Source organism: Calonectris borealis, chromosome 7, assembly GCF_964195595.1.
Source record: "Calonectris borealis chromosome 7, bCalBor7.hap1.2, whole genome shotgun sequence".
Taxonomy (NCBI): domain Eukaryota; kingdom Metazoa; phylum Chordata; class Aves; order Procellariiformes; family Procellariidae; genus Calonectris; species Calonectris borealis.
In genome coordinates, this window is record NC_134318.1 from 6,050,483 (window position 1) to 6,066,597 (window position 16,115).

General features: G+C 57.7%; 3 protein-coding genes and 1 long non-coding RNA gene across 10 annotated transcripts in view; 2 read left to right on the forward strand and 2 right to left on the reverse strand.

The window, feature by feature from the left end:
• Positions 1–1,054: 1,054 nt before the first annotated feature.
• Positions 1,055–2,593, reverse strand: DDIT4 (DNA damage inducible transcript 4). Its single transcript, XM_075154136.1, has 2 exons — positions 2,443–2,593; positions 1,055–2,197 (listed from the first exon to the last, which is right to left on the reverse strand). Exons 1-2 carry the CDS (start codon positions 2,537–2,539, stop codon positions 1,722–1,724), a joined length of 573 nt encoding a protein of 190 aa, XP_075010237.1. The 5' UTR covers positions 2,540–2,593; the 3' UTR covers positions 1,055–1,721.
• A 5,730-nt stretch (positions 2,594–8,323) lies between these two features.
• On the reverse strand, positions 8,324–15,190 carry ANAPC16 (anaphase promoting complex subunit 16). Of its 2 annotated transcripts, none has more exons than XM_075154144.1 (4): positions 15,106–15,190; positions 13,235–13,392; positions 10,973–11,047; positions 8,324–9,167 (listed from the first exon to the last, which is right to left on the reverse strand). In XM_075154144.1, exons 1-4 carry the CDS (start codon positions 15,159–15,161, stop codon positions 9,052–9,054), a joined length of 405 nt encoding a protein of 134 aa, XP_075010245.1. In that variant the 5' UTR covers positions 15,162–15,190; the 3' UTR covers positions 8,324–9,051. The 2 variants fall into 2 exon arrangements, with proteins under 2 accessions (XP_075010245.1, XP_075010244.1); XM_075154143.1 differs by having other exon boundaries at positions 8,324–9,188.
• LOC142084064 (uncharacterized) lies at positions 9,046–13,990 on the forward strand. The gene is made up of 4 exons (XR_012674239.1): positions 9,046–9,184; positions 10,158–12,000; positions 12,978–13,667; positions 13,855–13,990. It is a non-coding gene; the product is annotated as an uncharacterized LOC142084064 (long non-coding RNA).
• The window catches only part of ASCC1 (activating signal cointegrator 1 complex subunit 1), a 40,189-nt gene continuing 38,951 nt past the window's right edge, over positions 14,878–16,115 (forward strand). For 5 of the 6 annotated variants that reach the window (XR_012674238.1, XM_075154141.1, XM_075154140.1 and 2 more), the window contains exon 1: positions 14,878–14,989. The gene's annotated coding sequence lies outside the window, so the exon portion shown is untranslated. Of the gene's footprint in view, positions 14,990–15,188; positions 15,464–16,115 lie in introns of those variants that run through there. The other variant, XM_075154139.1, reaches the window with a different exon arrangement.

A 16,115-nucleotide genomic window follows, 5' to 3' on the forward strand; every position in this document is an offset into this window, starting at 1 on the left:
TTCCGTCCCGTGCCGGCGGTGCCAAAACCTGCTCCTCTTGTGATTTTGCCAAAAAACTTTGGGTTTGGAGTTTCCTTTCCAGCCCCCTCAGTGGCTCCCAGGCTGCTTTTGCCACCAGCCAACCCCACAGGGCACCGTGCCACCTGATCCCGGCACCGGGATGCCCCTCACGTGAGGAGGCGGGGGCAGTGCTCTGGCACGTGACCCTCTGAGAAACACCCCAGTCCCCAAAATTTTGGGGACCCCCCCCCTGCAATGTGGCTTTGTAAAGGTGCGTTTCCAGCTGTATCTGCCCAGCACTGCTTGTTGCTCTGAGTGCTCCAAGGTGGGTGAGCAACCTCAGCTCCAAACCCTCCGGTTGTGCGTTGTCTTTTTTCAGAAACAACTTTTTCGGTGAAAATTTTCATCAGAAAGTCAGTGTCTGTCCGGGGGGGGGGGGGGGGGGAAGGAACCAACAAGAGAAGCTCGAGCCAGAATGAACTTGCATTTGAATGGAAATAATTTTTTTTTTTCAGGCTGAGTTTATCCCCCACACCTTCCGCCAGGCTCTTCGTTTGCCAAGCAGCTTAATTACACGTTAGTGAAAGCCTTTTCTCCGAGTGGCTCTAATTGCAGGCTTGGGTAATTGGTCTCATTTTTGCAGAGTGTGTTTGGAGCTGGGGAGCGCTCTGCCTGGCAGGTGTGCGACCCTCCCCATCTCCCTCCCAATTTTAGCCGATTCTCCTGGTTTTCTGCCCAAAACCCCCCCGTAGCTCCCAGGGGAGGAGCAGCCGCCCCTTGCTGGGGTGCCAGGGTGCTCCTCCCCAGGGCACAGGCAGGCACCTGGCCGGCGCGGGGGCCTGACTCAGCTCCCCCTGAGTCACAGCCCCATGGCCTGCAATTAGGAGCGGGCGCAGCGGGATTCCCCCCCATTCCCAAAACCTTCAGCTCCCACCGCAGAGGGCCTGCCGTGCCAGGGAAAGGCTTCCCGAGGATGCCAGCGGGGATTTCGGACCTGCCAGGAACGGTTGCATCATCCCTCTCCAGCCCCGAGTGACAACAGGGAGACAGCAGGTTATCAATTAAGACAGCTTTTATTAGAAAAGTAAAAAACAAACACCCCAACATGATTGCATAGGAAGTCTTGCACTTGAACATCAAGTGTACGAGTGTAAACTGTAACCAATGAAGTGACCACGGCAAGGGGTCCTGCCCTCCGTCCCCGCGTCACCTCGCACGCCCCTCTCCCACCGCTCTTCCCTCTCCTGATCAAAGACGCAACGTGATTTCGGGCCCCCCCCCCCGTCCTGCCTTACCCGCAGCCCGTGCAGAGCCGCCCGGGTGCCGGCGGTGGGGTTTTGTCTTCGATCCAGCCCGGCCGTCACTCACTCCCACACACACCCTCCCCCAGAAACCCCATTGATTACAATCCTTGCTACAAAAAAAAAACCAAACCACCCCATGATTAATCAGCCAACAGGAGGAGACCGTCTGCCCCCCAGCAGCCCCGCTGCCGCATCCATCCCACAATTATCAACAGTGGGAAGCGACCTCCGCCTGGGTCCCGGTTCCGCTCCGCCCCGGCACAGGCGGGCACCCCGCGGGGACCTCCGCCTGCCCAAACTACTTCCACCTACAGCCCTACTCCAGCCTAACCTAAACTACAGCGGCTGCCGGGAGCCGCCACGCTCTAACCGGCTCTTCCAAAGCATTTGGGTAAGTCCCTTCTCCGGCAGGGCCCGTCAGCACTCCTCTATGAGCAGCTGCTCGGAGCTGTACAGCTTCTTCTTGATGACCCTGAAGCCCGTGCTCAGCTTCAGCGGCGTGAAAGCCGGCCCCGAGGTGAAGAGTCCCTGGATCTTGGGCCAGAGGCGGGAGTCCAGCCGGAGCACCAGGGTGAGCTGGAAGGTGGGCACCACGGCGGGGTCCACGGCGATGTGCCCCACGTCGTGGCAGGCCTTGCCGTGCTCCACGCAGAGGTCGAGGAGGGCCCCGCGCAGCCCGCAGGGCTCGCTGCAGGCCAGGCGCAGCAGCTCCGTCCTCACCTGCGCCAGGAGCTGGGCCGGCATGAGGAGCCGGGAGCAGCGCTTGGCGCCCAGCGGGGCTCTGCCCAGCGTGGCCTGGACCAGGTCCATCAGGTTGGCGCACAGCAGCTCGTCCTCGGGGTCGTGCAGCAGGTCCAGGTCCGGCAGGGAGGCCTCCTTGGCGTACTCGGCGTCTGCGGAGGGGACAGGAGGCAGGTCAGCACCGCGGGGAGGGGTGGGCTGGGGTCTGACGGTTGTCGGGGGGACATCGAGCCCAGGGGTTGGGGGGTGTAACTGCGGCTCAGGGGCTTGGCACAGCACCCCCTCCCTCACCCCCCTCAGGGACCCCCAGCCCCTCAGGGACCCCCAGCCCCTCAGGGATGTCCCCCGCCCCTCAGGAACCCCCGGACGGGGGCTCCCCCCGGGAACCCCCACTCACCTCCCTCCGAGCCGGAGGTGCTGCCCAGCGACTCGCAGTCGGAGGTCTCCAGGCGGCCCCGCTCGCCTCCCGCCAGCCGCTCCCACAGCCCGGGCATGGCGCCGCCGCCTCCGCCGCCCGCTCTGCTCCGCCAGCCGCCCACCGGCCGCCTTATATAAGGAGCGGTGCGGGAGGCCACGCCCCTCCAGCCCGCGCCCGCCAATGGGAGCGCGGGGCACGTCCGCGGCGTCTCTCCTGCCCGGTGACAGAGGGAGGCCCCGCCCTCTCCCCACCGCTCCGCTCCGCTCGGCCGCGCTCGGCTCCGCTCGGCTCTGCTCGGCTCCGCTCGGCTCGGCCCCGATCCGGACCCGGCCCGGGCCCTGCAAACGGCGCCGGGGGTTGCATCAGGAGGGCCGGGCCGGGCCGGGCCGGGCCGGGCCGCTCTCGCCGGGCTTCCCCGGCCTCCTGCTATCCCCTCAGGGCCTGGGCCTCGCCCCCCGGCACCCCCTCAGGGCCTGGGCCTCAGCCCTGGGCACCCCCCGAGGTCCTGGCTTGTCCCTGGGCCTCACGCCGGCCCCCAGCTCAGCGCCCAGCCTGGGCCTGGGCCTCACCCCAGGCACCCCCAGGGCCAGACGCCATGCCAGGCCTCGCCGCTTGGCCTCAGAGACGTTCCGGTGGGGACAGCAGCGGCAAGGGGGGGACACAGGCCCAGGCCCTGGGTTGTGAAACGGGCCCCGGCTGGCACGAAACCCGACGGCAGGCGATGGGGCCGTGAGGGGTTTCGTATGCGTTGTTCTCAGCCTGCCCGCTGGTCACCCTCGTCTTCTGGGCACCGGCAGGGCCCGATCCTGCTGCGAGCGGCAGAGGTGGCCCGGGCACGGGACGTGGCTGACTCACGGCGGCCGCTGCCCTGCTTCGGGTTGTAAACCAAACCCAGAGCCCGAGGCCGGAGGCGCTGCGGGTGATGGGGGTGCCAGCGTCCCCTTAGCCGGCCTTGTCCGGGTTTCTTAAGAAAATAAGGGCGTTAAAAATCGGAGGGGGCTGAGGGGGGCGGGAGCAGGGCACGGCCAGGCTGGGACAGGGGGGTTTGTTCGGTGCCAGGCTGGGGGTAACCCCCATCTGCCTCCCCCAGCGGTCCTGTAAAACGGGGGGGAGATGCCGTCCTCCTCCGAGCCCTCCGCTCTGGAAGCGCGTCCCCCCGCCAGGTCCGTGCGTGCCTGCCCCTGCGTACGTGACCTCTCCGAAGCCAGACCCCGAGGAGCGCGGGGAGCCGAAGGCCCATTAATTGGCGATAAAGGGCTTTGTTTGTCCTCCCGCCGCGCTGCCTGCGGCTTTATCGGAGGAGCTGAGCACACTCTGAAGTCACTCCGGGAGCTATCTTGGGTACTGTCCTTCCTGAGCAGAGATTGATAACAGCCCGGCGGTAAACACGGCGGAGAGCAAACGCCGGCCGGGAGCGAGGGGGACAGGCCCCCCGCGCCGGCATCGCGCCCGCTGCCTGTGACCTCCGCGGTGGCGGGGACGGGGACAAATTCTCCCACCCAAGAGCCACGGGGCGGTGGGTGCGGAGGGTCCGGGCAACCCAGCGGCAGCTGTAGCGGTGGGGAAAGTGCTTTTTAGGGGTCAAAGGAGAAGCGGGGCTTGAATCGGTCGCCGTTTCGGGAGCAGAGGTCCAAGCCGGGGGAGCGGGTAGCATCCTGGGGAGCAGCGGGGCGGACGGGATGTGCGGGGAGCTGGGAACAAGCCCTGGCTTGCGCCCACGGCGTCCAGGGCTACCGCTCTGCTTTTCGGGACAAAAAATGAACAAACCGCAACCCCAGCTGTTAAAAATATACACCGATATTTGCGCACTCGCCACGCAATACAGCGAAATATGCACACACGTGCTCGGGAATGGTTGGATGGTGCTTGGGATCCTGTTTTTAACAAAATCTAGCTCGTGGATTTTTTTCTCCCCACAACCACCAAGTCATTGGTATGAATGTTCGCTGGGTGAGGCTGAAAATAGATGAGGAACTGCTGGCTTTGGGGTCAAAACAGGGGGAAAACGGCAAATAAACGAAGAAGAGGTAAAGGACCACAGGGAAGGCGCCTTGCTAAAAATAAGCTTGAATTCTGAAGCCGAGCATAAATATTTTTCTTTCTTTGCCATAACATCGCCTGGTAGGCAGGGGAGCAAGCAGCCTCTGGTGTGACGGCAAGTTTTAAAGTGAAACGTCATTTTTGATCTCTGAAATAAAATAATCCCAACGTGATGCTGCGTGCTCGTGCTTCTGCTGGGAGGGGAGGCGTCGCGGGGCTTGCAGCTCGTTTTCCTTCCCAAAAGCGGCTGCGACCCGGGCTGCTCTTCTGCAGCAGAGCCTCTGGAAATGGTTTGGGGCTAGAAAGCAAAGTTTTAACTACAGTATTAGTACGCCCTGCGCTTCCCCTCCCCGGGTACTGCTGCTGGCGTGAACCCAGCGTGATTTTTGTGGCCGAGCAGCGTGTCTTTCGCCCCCCCGACCTGCCGTCCTTTCTGGGGAGAGCAGAGCGGGGCTTCGGGATGATGGATGAAACTTTCTGGACTGCCTGTTCCCGGCCGGCTGCAGCTTGTGGGACCCCCCCTGCCCCCATCACGATGAGATTTGCTCGATCACTCCGATTTCCAGCCCGGCCGGCTTTGCAAAGGGTTAAGCGGGAGCCGGCGGGGGCGGCTGGCGTTGGGGAGGGTCCTGGCTGGGCCCCTGCCCGGGATGTGCTGAGCTCAGCGGTTTTGCAGGGCTGCAGGGGGAGGGGGCTGGGGAGGAGGAGGAGGAGGAGGAGGGGGAGGAGGAAGGGAGGAGATGTACTGGGGGGCTCAGTGAGTGCCTCTGCGCACGTCGAGTGCAAACCGTGCCCAACGTATGCTGGGGGGCAAATTCCTGCCCCATGGGATGGCTGCCACTGGTGTAGTCCCCGTCCTCACGTTGGTTCCCAGCAGCTCCATGGTGCAAAAAAACCGCTTTTAGGTAGATTTACACATTATTTTGGCACGCGATCACCAGCCGGGGTTGGCACCGAGGCTGGTGTGATCCTCTGTGTCCAAGCATTCACGTGGGGAATGTAACGAAGGGGCTGAGGCCGTGGTTTTCGGGGTGTCCCCTAAATGCCTGCAGGGTGGGTGTTCCTTGCACCCTCTCTGGCCCCGTCCTCGGTCACCGAGTCCCCGGTCGTGGCAGGGGGTGACGGGCACACGAGAGGTGACCCCGCGTATCCTACACCACCGCGCTGAGCCCGTGGCCAGCTCTGACGGGCGAGCTGAAAGCTGCGGGCTGGGTGGGACGCCGCGGCAGGTCCCGGCGTGCCGCCGGCCGGGCAGGTCTCCACCGCAGCCAAACCTTTCGGGCCCATCTCTCGCCTCGGGGACAAGCAGCTGCAGGCAGGCTGCCTGCCCGCGACGTGCGGGAGTCGGGCGGAGAAACAAGGAACGTGCGGCCGAGGAGGACGGTGGACGGGTTTTGGCAGCTGAGATGCCGAGCACCGGGTCGGCACCGTGCCGTTTGCAGGGTGGGGGCTGTGAAATTCATCTCCCCTTGGATGCTTTTGCCCCGTCCCTGGCAAAAACTGGGGGCCGGTGTTTTGCGGGGGGCTGCCGGGGTTGCTGCCCCACACTCCCGCATCCTCGGAGCGGGGAGAGGCCCTCCCCGGCCGGGCGTTTCGGCCGGGCGGCAAGGCGAGCGCGTGCCTTGGCACCGTCCCCGGCGCTGGGGCCGCGGCCAGCAGCGCGAGGAGCCGGGGAGGGGAGATGCGAGCGGGGCCTGCGCGCCGGTACATAACGTTCTGCTGCGAGCACCCACAGGAAAACCAACCAGCAGCCCTGAACGGGGCTCTTTGTTCAGCTGCTTTTTATTTTCCCTCCCCTCCCCGCATCAACTTTTGCTCGCAGCTGACGGGCTTCCCTTCCCCCCCTGCCGCTCCGCTCCCAGCTGCAGCCCCCAAACAGCCCCCCAGCTGCTGGCCAAGCCCCCGGCCATGCGGCAGGGACCCCCGAGGTGAGGGGAACGGTGCTTCAAAACCCCGAGGAGGAATAGTTATCGCCGGCTCTGCCCCACAGATCCGCAAAGCAGAAATAGGGCAGCCGAGGGGTTTCCAGCTGCCAGGGGAAACCTGCGTTTAGAGGAGGGGGAGCACAGGGGTGGGTTTTTTTATTTCACCGTGCAGCAATCCCTCTGGTTTTCGCCGCCTTACATAAAGTGTTTACCGAGCGGGAGGAGGGAACGGCCAACAACATGTTTTTGCATTTGTAGTACTGTACAGGGTGAACTTTTCACTTCCTCTGAATGGCTCTCGCACATGTGTCTATTTTGGTGCTGGGCGCGCATACAAACAAGCCATGTACGGCACGGAGCCGGGGCCGTTCCCTGCTCCTGCTCCGTCCAGCCGCCAGCGCGGCACGCCGCCGAGGAACGGCTGGAAAACAAGGGATGGGAGGAGGGCGGGGGGGGGGGGGGCTGCCCCGGGGAAATCTCAGCCCCGCCGTGTTTCGGGCCCTTCGGCACGTGCCGGGATTGCGGGGAGAACCGGGCAACGCTTGGGCACTGCATCCCGTTGGCAGAGCCGCAGGCGCCGATCCCCGGAGGGCTGGCGGAGTGGAAAAGTTTCACGCCGAGCAGTGAAAAGGAAAGGCTCTTTCTGCATCTGATTACGCCGGTTGCAGCACGTAGGGTCGGGGAGTGGGTGGGACTCGGGGCGAGCGAGGGGGCTCGGGGCGCTGCCGCGTGGTCGGCGGCAGAAGGCGCACGGCTCCGTTCCCAAACCCCACGACGCTGTCTAGATACGGGGGTATTTTTGGCAGGTTTGGCCAAGGTAAGTTTAGGTGGCTGGAGTAAGCAGGATTAAAAATAGATGATATAAAACAAACAAACAAGTTGATTGCAACGCTCCCTTCTTTTCAAAATAACCCCATCTGGGATGGGGGTTTAATACCGAATGCCGTCACGTTTAAAGCGATACTGGCCGAGGACCCGCTCACTGTGCAGGAGGCCCCCGCAGAGCAGGGGCTGGCGGCCCTCCAGGACCGGGGAGGAGGTTTTCCGGGCCGCGCACGGGGCAGGCGGCGTGGGACACGTCTCAGCTGAGCTGTAGCCTTACGTGAGAACGCCCGTACGCGGTTTCGGAAACCGTACAGTGAATTTCCACGGGTGCGGAGCTGGAACTGGGGCTTCATCGGCAGATCGGGGCTGGCTGTTGGGCAGCGTGTGGCTCTGGATCACGAAAAGCTGACTCTGATACTAGAACTCGTTTATAAACAGAAACAAACGCAGAATGTGTCTGCACAATTTTTCCCCTTAGCTTTAGCGAACACGAATTGCTGGTGATATAACTAAGATGGGGATGGACTCAAATTAATCTGTTTCAATCCAGATGTGGCTGGACTGAAATAGTGAGTAAAAATAAAATAATCTCATAAATAAGATGTTGAAAATGGAAGAATTAGGCATCTGGAGCAGTAAGTCATACAATTGCTTAAATACAGTGCTGAGCCTATCCCCCTGCTGGCTAGCAAAAACGTGGTGGTAAGGCTCTAATCAACGGAAAATTAACATGTTGAAATGTTATGCCAGAAAATGGAAATCCAGCTCCCCTTGAGAACAGAAGTGAAGCACAAACGAAAAACAAGATGATTAAAATGGATGGATTTAAATAAGGGTTTTCTGCTGGCAGAGTTAAACCAGGATTAAAACCCGATTTAAATCAACCCACTTTTGAGCGTAAAGCAAGTATGGTTTGGTTCCTCTCAGAGGGGTTTTTTAAATTGAACTTAAGTTGACCATCGTAACAGCCAGGCTGCCTCTGAGCTTCATTAAACCTCCTGTTACCTACCACACGGCTGATTGTTTCTTTCATCAGACCTCCCCACACCAAGCTTTGAAAAGGTAAACGGTTTCAAAAACAGAATTATTTTATTATCACAGAGCAATCCAACACGTAATAAAGAGGAAAAAGAGTTTCGGGGTATTAAAGATAGAGCTTCTGCATTAGAGAGCAGTGTCCTGCCAGCACTCGCTGTGCGGACACAAGGGAAACAGCAATGGAGAGAAAACAGCTTCGGCGATACACGAGGTACCTCTGGAGAAAGCGTCACCGCTTGCCCCCTCTCAACCGACCCGGGACAGTTCTCGTCCCGGTCATCCCCCAAAACAACTAGGCTAGGGCTGAAGAGCGTTTCTGCAGAGGCCCGGCTTGAGCAGGGCAAAGACGCAGGCTTCCCAGCCCGCGGATCGCCCAGGCCTTCGGCCACGCACCGGGGAACGGCCCGACTGGGAACGGCCCGACTGAGTTACTGGGTTGCTTTCCCCGCCACCACACTGTAAGTCTTCCCTCTTCCCTAAACAATAAGGTGATTCTCCGAGTTCTGTAAAACTGATCCTACCTTCTAAGTTAGAGAAACTGAGCCCTGCCAGCCTGTACCGCTGCAGATGACTTAAGAATCCCATCATTTCCATTTACTGGCAGCTTCACGGGGGATCCCCACTCCCAACTTAAAAAAAAAAACCCAAAACCCAGTCCTGCCGATGCAGCTGTCAGCATCCTGATAAACGGGGGTGTGTTTTGAAGCCAGGCCAGAGAATGTTTTTCTTCTGCTCCCTGACAGCAGCGATCCAGACACGCTCAGCCCGAGGAGGGAGTGAACCCCAGGAGCTGCTCTATTGGCTTGTACCTCCACTCATCTGCCTCCAGCTCTTCCACCAGACCGGCTAGTTTTTCCATCCGTGCGACTTGTTGATCTGCGAGAAGTTCAAAGGTAACTGTGGTTTGCAATGACAGCGCAATTAAACCTTTCAATTAGATGCAAATTCCCAGCTGTCAATGGGGAAGAGAGTAGAATAAAACCCACCGAGCCGATTTGAACACAAACCCACTCTGCACGACGCCCTGTGCAAACGGACAGGCTTTTCTGCCTCGTTTGGCGCTGAACGCGTATTTACCCATCCCTGCCCGTGCCGTGTAAATTCAAGTCCGAACAGGGAAACACGAGGCCGATTAGCGTATGGGGGTGAAAACAGGATGAAGCTCATTTCTTTAGCATAAATATTTATAGTGCGAAAGAACAGAGAAGTTCAGAGAGAGCCCACGGTAGAGCTGGGCGCAGCACGAGGAACTTCTCGTTTTAATGAAGGTCCTTTGAGGAGGACCTGGATGACTGTAGCAGAAAGGCTCTGCAGTCAGAGCATGCTAATGACACGAAGGTCCCCATGGAGAGACGAGCTGCCTCCCTGGGGATCCCCAAGACAAGTCATTCCTCTCGGCTTTATTTCAAACCGGTTGTGCGTTGGGCACGCAGGCTCCATTTTCAATTAAATCAGCTGCGGTGGTACGGAGATGAGAATAGCCCTTCTTCTCTTGGCTCTGCTGGAAGTTTAACAGCGCAGTGGCCTCTCGGAAAAAGACCCCAGTACAAGCCGACTTACTAGCAAGAGGCGTAACATAAAATGTGCGTGATTTATGCTGACTGCAGCAGTGGGTGCTTTTAAGAGGGACTGTTCTCACTCCACCTCCTGCAACTGAGCGCTTTTGGGAACTGTCAAACAAACAAGCCAAAAAACGATGACCTCGATCTTTTTTTAAGCCTTGCCCCTTTCTTAGAGGGAGGCGACCGGTGCTCCACAAACCAGGTGCTTATCAGGGTGCCAGTCTGTGCAGCAGCCCCCGGTAGCTACAGCCGCCGGAGCTGCGGAAACAACGGCTCTGAAGTTCAGCTTTGCTTTTCGGTTCAGAAATACAGGATCACAGCCTTGCAAGCTGCTGCACGCCCCCAGACCTCCTCCTGACAACCCTCGCCGGGGGAGGACAGGAAACCTCTCCGGTCTGAGACAACACGTGGAAGTACCCATTCTAGCCGACAAGAGGTGGAGACCAGAAAGGATGTGACCCTCGAGCAGCGGGCGCGATCTAGTGCTGAGCTCTGCCCAACGTCTTGAGAACGAAAGCTGCTGTGCAGTCAAGCCCATCGTTCAGTTACGGGCACCCGGTCGGCGGGCGAAGGCCCCGGGAGGGACGCAGAAGTTCAAACAAGACGTAAGGCTCTTTCTTGGGGAGGTCGGGAGTGGAGTCAGCCTGGTCATGCCACGCCAGGCACCTCCGTGTCCGTCTCCCGAGCACCTCTGGAAAACTCGCTTGACCCTGCCGGTGTCACGAGGGCTCGGTCAGAGAAACAAAGGTGGAATCAAGTGTCTCTTTGCCCGAGGCCGAAGAGACAGTCAGCGCTGGGCCAAGATCAGAGCGTGGGCGTTTCCTGCCCATAACCTCCTCTTCTGGCCTCACCTCTCGTGAAGGCAGCGCGGCACACAGCGATGGAAAAACAAGCTTCGAAAGGCACAGCCTGTTCCCACCCAGGCTGTGGGTTCCCGTCGCTTTGCATAGGGCTTGCAAAAGGACTCGATGATGGTCTGACTTAGCATTAATTCGCCAACTTAAAAGGCTATTCTGCTTTTTTGTGGTCGGCACCCGAGAACATGTCAGCCTTTTCTCCGCGCTCCCCTGCCACCTTCCCCGATCACGCAGTTAAAACAGACGGCGCTTCGGTGCTTACCGTGTTTCACTTGCTTTAATGTAGATGCAACCTGATAGCTGAAGACAGATTCACAGAGGAATCTTTCGGAGCCATCTGTAAACAGAAAAAGGGAGGTGGTTTAATCTGAGAGTTTTAAGACTGAGCAGCCTTAACTGAATGCCGCCGACCTGCTATTTTTATGTTTGAGGTGTGGGTTTCCCCACTTGCCTCGTTCCGACACTTTCCCCTGTGCCGAGCGTGCAGCGCACCGGTTTCTGGCCCGTTCGGCCCCGTGCTCGGATCCTGCGCGGGGCTTTGGCTGGCTCCCGGTGCCGCTGGGGAACGGCTGTGCTACCTGGGAGAGATCCCGGTTGGTATTCTATTACATCCCCTCTGTCAAGCAATTTTAGTCCATTTTAAATAGAAGGTAAGCTAAGGTGAAGCCAGGTAATATTACGGCAGTCTCCGATTCCCTCGGGGCTCAGACGCTTGTGTCCTTATAATGCTTTATGATTTCCCACAGGCTTAGACCATAACCCCGCATAAAGGATTTCAGATAATGGGTATCTTGCCATCTAAATCAGTAATTGATCACACCACTGTTTCAGAAATAAAGCAATCCGGAATACATAGCTAATTGTGTGCCAAGTACTGACATAGTTTATACTACTTCCTTCTAAAAAAAACCCCAAAAACTAAGGGTTTATTTAAAAACAAGCAAGATAGTTAAAGTAACAATAAAAATCAGTCAGTTAGTGGGGATTTTTGAAGGGGAAACTGGTATGCAGCTACCTCACTAGCACCTGCCTGACGAAAGAATGGGTGTATCACCTTTTATCTCAGAAATTAAAAAGCTAACTTAAAGCTTCCTGCGACAGGGACAGTGTTTAGTTGTTGCCGCCACCCAGAGCAGACGAACCGCCGTGTTACTGGTAAACAGGTCAGCCGAAAGCAAAACCAGGTAAAAGCTTCATGCCATAAAAACGAGGAAGAGAAGCAATTTTAAAGACTAAGGGTAGAAACAGTGGCCCTGGCCCTGGCAAATCTAATCTGAAGCTGAACTCCAGGTAAGAGGGAAGGGTTTCGCTGTGCTCAGAGCATCCTCTCGCAAGCTGTCAAAATGCTGTGCTGGTGCTGCCCCGTGCTATTTTCAAACATACCCTTCCCTCTCCTCTGACTCCCCAGCCCGGCCGTCCTGCCGAGTAGCTCTCAGGAGGAACAGCTGTCTGCCTATTTGGTAACACGAAGTGCTTCATTATTTTAATTTGTTTTGAGGGCTCGTTAAGTTCTATGAGCAAGCCTTCAGTCATAATTACTTCAATAGACTGGCATATGGGCTCTAATGTGTAATAAAAACAGTCCTTAAACGATGTAGCGATCAGTTCCCAGCTGCCCTGCGCTGCCGCGTTCGTCTCTACCGGAACGCAGTCACTTCGGAGCTGCAGGACCACCCCAATGAACTTCAGGCTCACGCAATCAAGCGTGCGGCATGGTGACACGGGAAGTTCAAGAGAAGCAGAGACAGACAGACCGACCTTGGCTTAACCCTGTCATCTTGAGGACTTGCCCTTCCTCCCTCACCCAGAGCAGGGGCAGGGACGTGCAGCTGCGACGTGCCTGGGTCCTCCTTCAGGCAACCCCGACGAAGCGGGTGGCAGGGCTCGGGCACCCAAACGCTCGCCCCCACGCTGGATCAGAGCCCCGACCCTCTACAGGTAGCCCTGGAGAAACGCCCCGACAAGAGTGAGCCCAAAAGGGGAACGTGCTCAGCCTTGAAGGATTAAAAGAGAGGTCTAGTCCTGATTTATCCTCTCGCAGACGTCTGCGGCGAGGTTTTAACTCGGGTCAAGGGCAAAAGCAAGCCTTACGTTTCCTGGCCAGCAGGGATACAAGCTGCCTCCTGCACTAGCCCAGTCAAATCCAACCCCAGAACGCATTTTGCCAAGAAAAATACTCCTGCCTCAGCTATCTTTACAGTAATTCCTGCCCGACATCAAAGGATTAGCTAACAATGAGCAATTAACACCGTCATGTTCCCTTTCAGGTAGATCACTTCCTCGTCTGAAGTGTTGTCATGGAGCTAAAAAACAGGTGACTGCCAGAAAAATCACTTCCTCATGGACAACTGGTGGGAGAGCCGGCGCTGCTCAGGACCCACCCGAGCCCTGGTGCTTCCTTCCTCCCTCCAGCTTTTGCCAGCTTAAGTCCGAAAAGGCAGCAGGGTGCCAAGCTCAGCAACTCCCTTGCAGGGCTGCCTGCACACCAGGAGGAGCGGGGAAGGAGAAGGGCAGGAGCAATCACCTTCCAGCATCTCCCCGGCTCCTTTGGGATAAGTGAAGAGGGCTTTTCGGGGCGGCGCCAGGTCTGAAACGCTGAACCCCGATCCTGTTACAGAGCTGCCGCTGACTCCGCCGGCTGAAGAGGATGAGGAAGAGGCTGCCATTTCACCCCGTCCCAGCCTGAAAGAACAAAAAGGGAGCAAAGCAAGAGTTAGGAAGGGCGTCTCGGAGTTTCCCAGGGCGCAAAGCCAGCAACCGCGCACGTATCTGATGGCAGATGAAGGCGGCGAGGTCCAAGAAGAGCCAGCGAGCGCAGCTTTGGGCTGCCGCCCCCGCTCCCTGGCTCCGCAGCCTCAAAGCGCTGGTGGTTCGTGCGTGGGAGAGGCTGCCTGCGCCCGCTGCGGGGACGGGTGCAGTTAGCTGTCATACCACGCGGTGGCACCCAGAAACTGAAGGTAACCTACGCTCTGACCCCTCGGACAAGGGGGCCTGGGAATTCAGCCGGACGATTGGAGCGTGCATAAAAATAACCTGGCACAGGTCGCTGGCCTGAATTCACTGGCCTTCAGCTGCCTGGCACTTCTCCCGCTCCCCACGGTCATAAAAATATTTTTGTCTTTTTTTTTTTTGCCTTGTTTCCAGGAGCACAAACACGGAAAAAGTCCTCCTGCCTCATAAAACCTGGAAGCCCGCAGGACTGCCAGTTCCAGTGCCGCATCCCGCACGAAGCCACGCTGCGCCTAATTTGCAGCAACTGCTCTCTGTGCTGCTCCAGATGTGCTTTTGCTTTTAAAATACTGCACATGACCTAACACAAGGGCAAGGGCTGAGCAACTGCCTGCCTGTACAGCACAAGCCTGGTCGTCTCTTGCATACCCTTTTCTCAGCCTTGTTTTTAAGAGGTATTGGCTGTACATTTGTCATGAGGGAGTACGTAAAACTTGTCACATACCTGTCCGATAGTAAAAAAGCTGTCGCTTGGCACTTGTGACAGCACTTGCTACTCCTCCAAACCACTTATAAGCACTTCCCAATTATCCAGCCCATTTAATACATATCTATTATCCTACCTATTTGATACACTTCTGCAGACTCTTTAGGCTATGCAGACAGTGCCTTTGGAAAGCACTCACGTTTTTAGTGGAGAAAATGGGTTTTTAAAAGGCTGTCACAACTAGGAATCGGGTGTTCATTCATACTTAAGCTCAAGGTTGTTTCATTTACTGCGTATAATACAATACAGCAGCTCAGAGGAGGCTGGGGGCTTACAGGCTGTGAAGGAAGATGCCTGGATAAAAGAAACCTTTAATATGGCTATGATACGTCCAGCAACACCTTCTTCAACAGACCTGGGCAGGCCCAGCTCCCCGCTCGTGAGGGAAGCGAGATGACGCTTTGCACTGAAATGACGCCAACCTGGGCTCACAAGCCTGGCGGGCTCCTAGGTATAGAAGCAGGGTCTTTATTTTATTTTAGGCTGAGGCAAACAAAAGGAGGTGGCCGGCAGGCCAGGACGACGCCCCTACCTCCATCGCCTCAGGCCTGAGGCGCCGGCCATCTTGTGAGGTGGGGCCGCGGTGGGGCTGCCGGCACTGCGCATGCGCCGCGGCGCCTCCTGCCCACACTCCGGCCGGGGGGGGGCAGCAGCCTCGGTAGCGCCAGGGCGCCTGCGCGGCGCCCCAACCCCTACGCATGCGCACCGCCGCCCCAGGCACCGCCCCTCCTCGCTCTCTCGCGCCATGGCCCCTCCCCGGCTTCCGTAGCGAGCTGCTTCCCGGTGAGTGAGGTCCCCTGCGCCAGCCTCTCCCCCCGCTCCCGTTCAGCCGAGCGCCCGTCTCCTCCCGGGACGCCCTCCTCCCGCTCCCGGGGCGCGCCGGCCCCTCCGAACCTCACCCGGGCTCCCGGACGGCTTGGCGCAGGCGGCGCGCGTGATCGCGCTCGCGGTGCATGCTGGGGCGGGCGGGCGCGCGCAGCCGCTTCCTACTTCCGGCGGGGGGGGGGGGGGAGTGGTAACCTTGGCAACGGCTGCGGCGGCCGTTACCCGCCGGGCCTGAGGCGAGGTTCTTAAAAGTCCTGTGCCAAGAAATCGTGACACCGGCTCTGCAATTTAAAAAGGAAAACGCGAGCCCCGGTGGAAACAAAACAACCCCGACAGCAGCGTGTTCTTTCATGGCTTATTCCGTCTGCCTCTGCGCGTGGTTGGCGTCTGCACTTCTTCCCGTGAACTACAGGAATGCCTTTTTATTTAGGTGTAAGTCCAGGTGGTTGTAAGTCGTTTCAGAAGGTGGGACTTTAATTGAGGGGAAAAGCATTAACCTTCTGAAGGTGATGTCACTCCATATAATAAATCCAGTTTAGGATAAATTCATCTTCAGAGGGAAGCTCTTCATTTTTTCCTGTCGGGTTCTCTTGTAGTGGACAAGTAAACCTTCTGACGAAGGCGAATTTTTTGGTGGAAACTTTGTTTTCTAAGGAACAGAAATTTCTGTTTTAAAAACAGGGCAAACAGATACCCGATGTTAACAATTTCGGTGAACGTGGAAATTCAAGCCCTGAAGATGTGAAGTCGCTGACAGGCAACTGCCAATTCTTTGGATCACCCTGTTGCTTGTGCACCACTAAATGTTCTCTGCTGTAAAAAGTTTAACTTAGTGCCCCATGTTTCTAATGTAATTTGGAATAATGCAGGGTAGCGTAAGACTTTTACCCCTACGCCTCAAACTTACCACAGTGCTCTGAGGTGGAGGGCACTTACACCGGCCAGCGCCGACCCCTCAGAGCGCTTTGTTTCCCCAGCTGCCTCCCGAGCAGATCCAGGGAACTGGGTTTGCTTTTGAAAACCTCCTTGAGCCTTTGAGAAACCAGTGGAGGATGGTGGGTATTTTGAGAGAGGTCAGTGTTGT